The 11,834-nt window shown below is 33.6% G+C and overlaps 1 protein-coding gene across 1 annotated transcript; it reads left to right on the plus strand.

Annotated features, from left to right (window-relative positions):
* Window positions 1-3,908: 3,908 nt before the first annotated feature.
* On the plus strand, window positions 3,909-5,155 carry LOC105138877 (serine/threonine-protein kinase pakG-like). Its single transcript, XM_011045094.1, has one exon. It carries the CDS (start codon window positions 4,084-4,086, stop codon window positions 4,915-4,917), a length of 834 nt encoding a protein of 277 aa, XP_011043396.1. The 5' UTR covers window positions 3,909-4,083; the 3' UTR covers window positions 4,918-5,155.
* Window positions 5,156-11,834: the final 6,679 nt, after the last annotated feature.

Consider the following 11,834-nt stretch of genomic DNA (forward strand, 5'->3'; position numbering starts at 1 on the left):
TTTGGTTAAAACTGTGGTTAAAATTAAGGTTGAATAAAAATTAATTTAATGTGTTTGGTTAAAATAATGTTTTTCAAATTGAGTTTATAATATATATATATATATATATTAATGATTTTTAATTTAAATATTTTAGATTTAACTATTTTTATTATATAATGAAATAAATAATATTAACATCAAATATTTTTTTATTATTCTATTAAATTATATATAATTTCATTACGTATGAAATCTATCTAATAAAGATTATATTTTTTATGGTTTCTTAAATGCGCAACAACAAAAACTGAATTTTTTGTTATGTTATCAAACAATCTCTTTTTAATTTTTTTGAATAAAACATAATTCTACATAAAAATAAAAATTGAATAAAAATAAAAATAAATAGAGAGAAAAAGGACATACCAGAACAAAAAAAGAAAATAATATAATGGAAAGAATTAGTAAAAAAAAAAAACTAAAAAAAAAAAAGAGGCATTGCCCAAAGTGCACTATTTCCATTTGCTTCATTTCCAGCACGGGTAAACTTTTTCTCTTTCCCGGTCATGACAATTGACACTGTACATATAAGTAAACAGTTCTTTTACAAAAGTGAACAGCTTATCGTGTATGAAGGCAAAAAAAAATAGCATAAAACTGCTATTTGCTGACCTGCGTTCAAAACGCAAAACATAGTGGATCTCTCATAAAATAATTCACGTTTCTTCAGTTACCAAACATTTATTTTTTGTGGTTTGATTCAAAATCAGAAGCAATCACAGAAAACAAACACCCACTCAATGTGCACATGCATAACCTGGTTCGAGTCTCTCTCTGATCACCTTCCATGAAATTCACCATGACAAGCTCTCTTTTCTCCCCGGATTTTGACTGTTAACCAATATTACCTTTACCGAACCTCAGACTGTGACTTGATTATAATGTGGAGCTACCGAGTCTTTGGTTCCACAATGAGATCATTTGATCGGAGAGCAAGTTTGTCTGTACAGTGACTTTGGCATATTTTTATTTTGCTACGTAAAATAATACACATAAGGCATTAATTATATATTATAAAAGGATAAGTGCATAATCTTAATTTGTAAAGACACCAAGTCAAAAACTCACAATCTATATCGGTTCAATCCTTGATTTGTTGATCCAAACCGTCAAAGTAAGTTAAAGTTCATCCGGTTTAATATATTTTTTAATTTTAAATTGAACCGAATCAATTAACCAATTAAAATTTTAATTGAATTGGCTGATCGGCTATGGATTTAATAACTTTTAACAAATATTTTTTTAATATACCTTTTATTTTGTTTTAAACAAATCTCTCCGTTGTAAATTAATGTACTGATGAGAATTTGTTTGATCTAGATTTACAAAACATCAATTGTAGCTTCTTATCATTGTTATTATGAGAAAATCATGTTGTTTCATATTTGCCAATTCTCCGAACGAAGACTTGAACTCAAGTTTCTGTCCCTCCTTCCTGAGTTTCCAAGGAGGGCATGGAGTAGTGAGAAGACCGAGTCCTCTATGATGTGTCCAATGTCTTAATACAGCCTGCAATGAATATTTTTCTCATGATGTTGATGGCTATACCTCAATTAATTAATTAATTAGATTTTAAATTTGCTTTACAGATATTAATAGTTTTAAAATTATTAAAGATATATGGAGTTATTATTTTAGTTTTTTTTTTAAATTAAGTAATATATATATAAACTAATTAAAAAAAATAAGAAGGAATAATTTTCTCCCTTATTTTTCGAGGGATCAAATGGTCAGGTGCACATTTTGCCTAACTTGCTCGGGGTGGATCGACATCGATGGAGGTGTGGGGACATAAAATATCACAAGGGTCTGACTGATCTGTACTTAAATAATTTGTACATGACAAAACACACATGATTTCTTCGTTTACCATTGTTGACTTAATCTAATGGGTCCATTAATCCATGCCCCATGGGGACCGGTGCAAGAGGCCAAATTGGAATTACGATATGCAAATGAGGGTATAATTGGGCTTTGGCTTTTAATTTCATTGTAAAAAAATATTATGTTCTCAATTTGTACAAAATTTATTTATTTATTTGATTTGATTAAAAACAAATAATGATGATTTATAAGTTTTTTTTTTAACTAATTAAGAAGGAAAGGTCTCCTAATGTAAATTAGGCCAACCTAATATGACTCAGACCTACAAATCATCTACTTATGACCAGAGATACACACGGGATGATATTTTAATCCCATGAATGCTTCATCATGAGTGGGACCATTAAATTATCCTACACTCTAATTCACCTCCTTTACCGCTCATAGGTACTTTTTTTTCCCCTTTGCTTTTCTTTTTCTCTTTTTTCTTTGCTTTATTTATTTATTTAATTTAATCATATATTCAATTATTTATTTATTTTTTAATTTTAATTTTATATATTTAATTTATTTTTATATTTTTTCAAACTTGTTTTTAAAAAGATTAACATAATATTAAATAAGTATCTTAATTTTTTTTATTTATACTTGATTTTATAATTTTTTATTTTATTATTGTATAATTAAATAAGCATTAATTTTAAAAAATAGAAATATGAAATTTAATAGATTTCATGACTTGAATAATAATTTTAAAGGGTTAAATTGTGAAATTTAAATTAATTTAATATGTTATCATTATTTTAATATTTAAAAAAATTATTTTAAATTTTTTTAAAACTAAATCATATTTTTTATTAATTTTTTAAATTATTTTTAAATCTATCAAATTAATTGGTTTAGTCTAAATAACTTAGATGGGTAGATAGATATTAAAATTAATTTACGGAATGAAATTTAATAAAAATTATAAATAATTATTAAAAATCTAAAAAGAAAAATACATTTTTTTTTTATCATAAGGCGAATAAACTTGTTTATGCTAATTTCGCTTACACAGTCAGACTCGAGGGAATCTTTAAGTCAATGCGCAATATTAAACTCTTTTTTGACCGTTTCTCTCGGGTTCAGTCACAGCTAGGCCCCACCCATTTTTGTCCAAAATTCTTGTCACCGCCAATGGCATCTTACCAGCTGGAATTCACATCAAAACAGAGCCACCTCCTACGTAAGCGCGTGTGATCTGATTCCATGGTCTCATTTATTGTTTCATGGACGGAGAAAAACAAACGGAAAAACATCATGATGACATATAATAGCTTTACATTCTTAAATCTCTTTTCAAGAATTAGGTTTCTTGTATCTTAATCATGCTTGAGGAACAGGTGCCTAGCCTGTTCTGTCTCTTGATTTTTTTTTTTATTGTATTTTAAAATTTGGATAAACAAATTTATATTTCATTTTTTAATTTAAGAGAATTTTAAGTAATTTCACTCGCATGCCGATTAAATTTTATTTCAAGAAGGATAGGAAGGTATGGTTTTTAAAATGAAAAACTATTTATTTCTCAAGAAAAAATAGCTTTAGAATCCTTTTCTACTATATTTTTACCTTAATATCTAGAAATATTTTGATTTTTGATCATTACTAATTAAGATTCTCGATGTTATATCAACTAATATAAATATTACAATTCTTTTAATTGAAGGGAATTAATATATTTTTGAAAATATTTTAATTATCTTATTTTATAACACTATGATTAAAGAACGATGAAATGTAACAAAATCAAAACCAAATTTCATATAGTATTTGGTTTTCATTAAATTAAATTTTGTTGATGAAGATTGATAATTTAATCAAACTAGTGGTTAGGAATTAGGATCCCTTTGATGTTGAATGTTTAAGACCAAACAAGCTATTTATTTGTGGTCAAAACCCTAATTAATCACCCATTTCAAAGAACAACACTCTTTAGTGTCGTTAACTGAAGCGTGAGACTCCCTCCAAGCTTAGGAAACTTCAAAGTGAGTCCCCACCGAGACATTTCTTACCAAACCAAAGGAAGCAACAAAGTCTCCCCCACATCTCTGCTTCCCTTCACTTCAAGAGGCTTTCCTTTTCTTCTTCTCCATCTCTCTCTTGCTCCCTCGCTCTCTCCATTCCAGCTAGAAGAGGGCAACTGGAAAGGAAGAAAAACACCCACGAAGGCAATCAATGGAAACCTCACCAAGGCATCATCAAGATAACCAGAACCCACAATCTTTCCTTCCTTCACCAAATAGCCACAGCAGCAGCAGCAGCAGCAACAGTGGCTCCACCACGACGACGACAAATAATGCTGCCCTCAACAACAATATTAACTACCCACCACCACTTCCGTCACCCAAACCCATTTCCAGATCCGAATCCACTAACCCATACCCGACAACTTTTGTACAAGCTGACACTTCTTCCTTCAAACAAGTAGTCCAGATGTTGACTGGATCGCCCAAACCCGCCTCCACTACCACCCCCACCGCCACCACCCCAACCATCTCACAACCCGACCCATCTCCTAGAAACCACAACATCCCTCCAATTAAATCCATACCAAAAAGGAACCAATCTTCCGGGTTCAAACTTTATGAACGTAGAAACTCAATCAAGAACCTCAAGATCAACCCTTTAAATCCGGTATTTGCCAGACCCAGTCCAGGTTTTTCTCCAAGAAAGCCAGAGATTCTGTCCCCAAGCATTCTCGATTTCCCTTCTCTTATTTTAAGCCCGGTTACTCCTTTAATACCCGACCCGTTTGATCGTTCCGGATCAGCGAAGTATACTAATTGTTTTAGTCCTATGAACAACAACAACAACAACAGCAGCAGCAGCAACAACTTCGTTAATGCTAATGTTATGGATACTGATGCAGAGGAGAAAGCGATAAAAGAGAGAGGATTTTACTTGCATCCATCACCCGGATCCACACCTAGAGAGACTGAGCCCCGATTGTTACCTCTATTTCCTGTTACTTCGCCAAGAGTTTCAGGTTCTGCTAGTCCTTCATCTTGAATAAAAAATAATCGTAATAAATGTCATTTATAATCTTTTTTTTTCCTGTAAGATTTTTATATATAATTATATATATTATTGCTGGCATTGATGGTATTAAGGTGGTGCTGATTATGAGTAAGCAAAAAAAAAAAATCATCTGATGTTGAATGTTTTAAGAGAATGAGAGGATCCTTACTTCAATTGTATATCTTGATGTTTGTTCAATTTCTGTTCTCAACTAGGCCCCTTTTTTTTATGGGATTGAAGTGTTTGGTTGATGGGAAAGTTGAAAAAGAAAAGAGGAAAGAAAGAGTCAAAATTTGACTCTTGTAACGTTTAAGTTTTCCAATAAAGTGGTGGTAGTAGTAAATTTCGATAAAAAGCAATCCATTAATTAGAAATAATACTATTGTAGTTGGACTTTACTCAAATTTGGCCTTTGCTTAAACCGTTTGGATCTTCTAGTTCGTTACGTTACATGTAGTATCTAGAGAATTTAAGAGCCATTTGGTAGTTATCTCCCTCTTAATTTACTTGTCAAGCAATTTTTAATAAAATTCTGGGTAAATGCAGGATTACTATAATTTTGAATTTTGAATAGGACAAATCACTGACTGTCCATTTCTCCATTCTTTCAATAAATGCAAAAAGAAACCAATTCAGTAGTAGCTCAACAACTCAACTCATTGCAGAGGCGGATTAATGGTAAAAGATTTCGTATGAAATGGGCAAAAGCAAACTTTGGACTCGATCAGCTGTCATAGAAACAGTGGATATATGGCCAAGGAATCTTGTTGATCCCTATTGTTTTCAGTTTCTACAGTGGAGGAAAAAGATGCCACGAGGGGCAAGCATTTCTATGTGCTTGTATTAAAAGCATTGTTATGTGTTTTTCTTTTCTTTGATATCACCCTGTATCACCTCCCCACTCTTTTCTTTCTGAAAACTCTTTCTCGAGACATCTGTTAAGAAATCACACTCAAGGCCCAGAACACCTATTTTTAGTCTATCCGGCATAATGGTGTAGCATATGCCGTGAGCGGTCATGCTGGACATGGAATTGAACATCGGATATGAAAGGGCCCCATCAAAAACTGTGTTTGGCAGGGTTTTGATTACATTATATATATATATATATAGCAAGCTTGAACATGTGATACAGTGCGAACATTTTTTTAATCAAAGGTCGATATTTTGTTGCTTTGGAGTGGAGGATAGACCTAGTTAGGGTCTCAAGGAAGCAATAAATTCCTAGTGGTTTTGATGATCAGACCGGCGGAATTTCAGCCACAGGAGGTCGTTTTGTTGGGATCCATGTAAGTTTTGGGGCCCACTGGTGGAAGAACGAGTGGGAAAGGAATGGCCCATTTGAGTTTTCCCAAGTTAGAGGGGTACTTACTACTTAGATATTCAAACACTAGAGTGCTGGAAAAGCAATCATGCAAAGGCAGTTCCTCTTTCGTTGAATCTAACACTGATTTCAAGTTTCCTTTTTGACTCGAAGAAGACCAAAACTGTAGAAAATGGGACACGAGAAAGTGATAGGTGGTAGGGATAGTGGGACGTGTGATGATGAAAGGAAGGAAAGACAAGATGGACAGTAATGGGAAAAGCCAGAAAACATGGTGGGAAGGGTGGGCTCTTGTGATTTCTCCTGTTTGTCTTAATACTACTTGTTTCTATCCTTCGACAGTCTGGTTGGGAGACTCTGCACCCTAAGATGGTGGGTCATTTAACTGAGAAATTTGAAACTTCCATGTGCACCGTTTGGAGTGGAGACCGCCCTTTGGCCCTTTGCCCGCCGATCATCATCAAAGCCATCCTCTTCCTTACCTTGTCAATTTCTTCATCGAGTTGCATCTTTTCCACACGGCATGCCCCAATTCAATCAATCATATGGGTGGATACATTCGTTCGTGGGGTCAAATGTTGAATGATAGGCACATTAATATTAAAAGCATGTCAAATTTTTCAACTTTCATATGAATGGAATAAACTTTTCTTATTAACGATGTTGGGCAGGGAGAACCTCACTATATTAAGATAAAACATTTTGGTGGGAGATTGTCGATGGGAAGTTCCATAGACAAATGTCAATGGCCGATGTGTTTATTCCCACTACAATTCTTAAAAGATTGCATGCATGCGTTTATTCCCACTACAAGAGATATATGAATTAATAGAAGAGGTGTCTATTTTTCTTAACTAAATCTTGAGTCAGCAATCAAGAACTAAACCTATCGAACTATCGAAATAGTTGATCAACACTCGAGGGTGTGAAAACTATTTGGATTTTAGTTGCAGCTGCGCCGCAAGATTTGCGAGATTTTTCATGCTGCCTCCTGGGCCTTTAAAGTAACTGCTAATCATTGTCATTATATACAGGTGTCCACATTTATTCTTTTTACACCATGGGAGAAAGTAGCAGACTGTGATACTGGAGAAATGACATATTGACAATCTAATTTCAACATTGTATTTAAATTATCATATATATATATATATATTTTCAGTGCTGGACTCCTGTGGATAACTAGCAAGGTTGGAGGAGGTTATATAAGATATGCTAACAATATATGGCAAGAATCGAAGTGACCTGTTTGTTTTTTATGTTATGAAATCTGGCTGGTGATTTCTGCTGCCCAAACCACTTTTGTGTTTATGAGTTTTGGGAGTTTGGATTGTGGAAGAATCATGTCTATTTTACTTGCATAGCGCGGCTGTTTGAGACTTTGAGCTACTGCCTGTTGGGTTGGGCTAGCTGGATTTTAACATCTTAATTCATGGACTGGATGGAGAAGATGTTTGCCCCGCTCTCAAATCCCAAATTAGGACTTAATAGGTTTCTTTTTTCTCCTTTGTATTAGACATCGAATTTCGTTTAACATACTATTATTATTAATTAAGAAAAACTAAAGGAGTTAGGAAATCTGGGGTTTCGTGGCTCCATGCTCAATTGCACTATGATTTGCACATTGCCGGGTTTTTTTTTCTTTTGCTAAGAGATTAAAACCAGAGGAACTTTAATTGACAATTGAAAAAGAATGCAGCCCTTAAAGGAAGAGAAAATTTTCAGTTGTGGAATTCAAGGGGAGAAGAGGAGGAGGAGAAAAATTGGAAGATGCCACGCATGACTTGACATTTATTGGAAACCCATGTCGAGAAGTTTTTTGAAGGTATCAAAGGAGATTGTCTTTAGAGGTTGGAGGACGCTGGAGCTGGATGCGCCATCCAATTGCATTGGCTCTCCTCGCATGTTGACACATGCTTCTTGTTATAATCTATTTTTAGATATTTGTAAAAAAAAATAAAAAAAGTATAAACAATGAACAAAGAATATTAACGCACCAAAAAAATAGGTAAAAATTGGTTGAGGAGGTTAGAAAATACAAAAATTAAAATTTAGCAGTATTTTATTGACTGATAATAGTCTTGTTAACAAAAAAAATTTAATTTGAATAAGAAAGCCTAAAATCAAATGTTTATGGACTCAATTAAATTTTATTAAAGGTTTAATTGAATTTATGGAGAGTTTGATTGCAAGAAAAATTAATTTTGGAGTCAATTTAGGCTTTAATTGAAAGAAATGAAAGTTTTGGGGTCAAATTATAATTTTTAGAAGTTAATTTGGTCAAATCAGGGGTTTAATTGCATAAATATTGAAGTTTGATGACCAATTAGGGACTTAATTGAAGAAGTCTGAAACCAAGGACCAAAATGGAAAAGGCGCATAAGTAGAGGGGCTGGAATTAAAACCAGTCAGGGGCCCAATTGAAGAAATTAGAAGTTTATTGCTCAATTGAAGGTCAAATTGCATAATATCAAGACCAAAGTGAAAAAGGTGGTCAACTATAGGGTCACTATTGGATTTTTTACAGGTATGCAATTGCATTGATTTTAAATTAAAATTGCAATTGAGGACTTAATTGAGCAAATTATAAATTAAAGATCAAAGTGAAATTTAGCATGTTTTTGTTGCCTTTTCATTTAAATGAAACGGCGTGTTTTGACCAAAATGGCCCCGTTTCATGCACTGTTTTTTTTTTTTAAGAGAAAACTCAAAACAATATTGTTTTGAACAGCACCATCATCTTCTTCCCCTAGACACGCAAAGAATACGGGAAGAAAATGTGTTTTTCTTTTTTTTTTTTACCAATTTTTTCACTACCATTTCGCCTTCAAAAAGACGTCGACACAACCCACTTTCGACGTGTTAGACGGACAGTGGAGGGGCGGCAGCACAGTGGCCACCCCAACCACGTCCCCCCTATTTTTCACCTATAAAAATAGGAAAGGAGACCGACAATAAAAAAAGAAAGAGGAAAGGAGGTCGAGAGAAGAAGAGGGAGAGAGAGATGACAGAAACCGAGTGACAGAGGGGCAAAATAAGAGAAAGAACAGAAAAGAATAGAGAAGGGAAAATACAGAAGAATAAAGAAGAAAAGAAAAGGAGAAAGAAATAGGAGAGAAGAGAAAGAAGAAACCACCGCTGGCCATCGTGCCTTCACCATCAGCAACCACCAGCGTCGCCGCCACTCTAGGTAAGACCTCCACGTCTTTGTTTTGCCTTCACTTCTTCTTCCGTTGTGCAAGACATGCACAATGCACGTCTGCAGGCGGGGAGAAGCTGGTTACTGTGCTATTATGCATAGTAACCAGCTAATGTGGGTTAGGTCGAGCCCAGCCAATGCAGTGGGGCTAGGTTTGGCCCAGCCTATGTATTTTGGGCTTGATGCGACCCTCTTTTTTTAAAAAAAAAACATTCAAATGCTTGTTTTTAGAATTTTTATAATTTTTTTGCATATTTTATGTAATTTTGATTAATATCAGGTAGTATTTTTATGTCGTAAAAATACAAACCCGGTATTAAAATACCAGGTTTTCGTCAAAACTTCCAAAAATAAAAAAAACAAAAAAAAACAAAAATATTTTTGTGCATACAGTCAAGTGTCTCAAAGTTAAAAAAAAATCATATTGTATTTTTCATACACCAAAAATAATATTTGAGCATGCATTTTGGATTTAATAACCGGTTTATTAAAATGAAGAGAACATTAACCAAAATTTCAAAAACTACGAAAATTTTATTTTGTTTGTTGCTTAGTATTTGGGGTATGACATTTCATGTAATGCATATTCCCAATATTTAATTTATTTTTTGGACAGTAGAAAGGTTAGGTTTAACCGCATTTTAAGACAAGAACCTCCTTCTTGAGGAGGGTTTGTCTTGAATCTTAGACAAACCAACAATTAAAAACCAGAAAACAAGACATTAGATTTGACTGGACAAAGCAATACGGCCTACCTTAGGTAGGATGTATTTGGGGTACTAATACCTTTCCTTTACGCAACCAGTCTTCGTACTTGATCCTGAGACTAGTTAGGGTTTCTAGTAACCAGAATACTAGGTGGCGACTCCCATTCAATTTTTCACTAGTAAGAGACATTTATTGTCTCTTTATATTTTGCCGGAAATACACCACATCCACATTTTTATCTTTTTCCTGGATGGTGGACGATCGTTGTGATGTCACACACGTGCGATACTTTCTATATGCCAAACATTTTTTGTTCAACTCAAGTTTTTTTTTAATTTTTTTAATTTAGACTTGAATTTCACCGTAATAACTCTTTTTTTTTTAATATTACTATATTATTATTAAATATATTGGGTAGGGCCCGATCAAACCATCTGAGTCGAACTTAGCCGAGTTAGGTTGGCTTAACAGACCTAGCCCCCCTTTTTTTTTAAGTGGGGTAGACTTGTCCCACCTATCAAGGTTGGGCCGAAATAGCTACAACCCGTTACTCACATGGTTGTTGACCCAACCTAACAACCATGTAATTAATCTTCCTTTTGTATGCAAAATGAGTTTTTGTTTTGCATGCAAATGGCTACAATTAATATGAGGTGACTAGCTGGCAGAGTTGGGAAGACCAACGTATGGCTGGTGGCTGCAACAATGGCAGAAGAAATACGAGAAAGCTAGTAGGGAGAGAATAAGATGGAAACAAGGGGAATGACTTTTTTCCCCCTAAACTTTGGCTTGAAATTTCTTATTCTATATGATATGGAATTCATCTTTATTTATACGGGGTGGAAAAGGAACATTTTATCTTTGCTGGTGTCAAATATTGACATTTGATTTGAATCGTAAGGATCTCAACTATTAGTTCAAAGATGCCATCATAAACTATCTGATTTTAATGACTTAAGGCTGCTAGAGTTAGTCTCTTTGGAGCAGCGCTGAAGCTTTTGCAGTGTCAACCAACCAAAAAGAACCATACCAAGGTATGATCAAGTGTCAGGCTATCATGTTGGTATATGATTTTGTTAAGAGATGAAGCATTAAATGCTTTGAAAAGGTGGCCACCCGAGCAGCTTTCAAGTGAAAAAATGATGAAGGAGATGAATAGTGTTAGATGACACGTTGTCTGGTTTGTTTTTTTTTTTTTTTACTGTGCGGTTAAAACGCACCGTTTCATTTCAATGAAACATCTTTATTCTGACTTTTAGAGTTTTAATTCAGGGATTAGACCAAAAGTTCATTTTAATCTTCTAGCTTTTAATCTCTTTCAATTACACCCCTAATTTACCCTAAACTTTCAATATTATATGTTTTTCGCTTATCGAACTTCATTATCAGCCCTAGATTTCAGCCAATTAAGTCCCTAGATTTTGATGCTTTTTTCAAAATGATCTTTGGTTGTAATTTTTTTCAATTTAGCCCTTAATTGACCTCAAATATTTTGATTTTCTTATGATTTTACCCCTAATTTGAACACCTTGACTTTGTAAAAATTAAATTTAGTTCTCTAAAATTTTAATCTTCTCAATTAAGCTCAAATTGGGTTTCCAAACTATTTTTTTCACTAATTAAGTCCCTTATAAAATTATATATTTTTAATTTTAAGGGAAAAAGGATAAATTGTAG

The sequence above is a fragment of the Populus euphratica genome, unplaced genomic scaffold (assembly GCF_000495115.2).
Source record: "Populus euphratica unplaced genomic scaffold, PopEup_1.0 scaffold84.1, whole genome shotgun sequence".
NCBI classification, from domain to species: Eukaryota; Viridiplantae; Streptophyta; class Magnoliopsida; order Malpighiales; family Salicaceae; genus Populus; species Populus euphratica.

Bases quoted from the DNA above. Each gene is read 5' to 3' on its own strand.
- LOC105138877 (XM_011045094.1), top strand. From the start codon at position 4,084: ATGGAAACCTCACCAAGGCATCATCAAGATAACCAGAACCCACAATCT.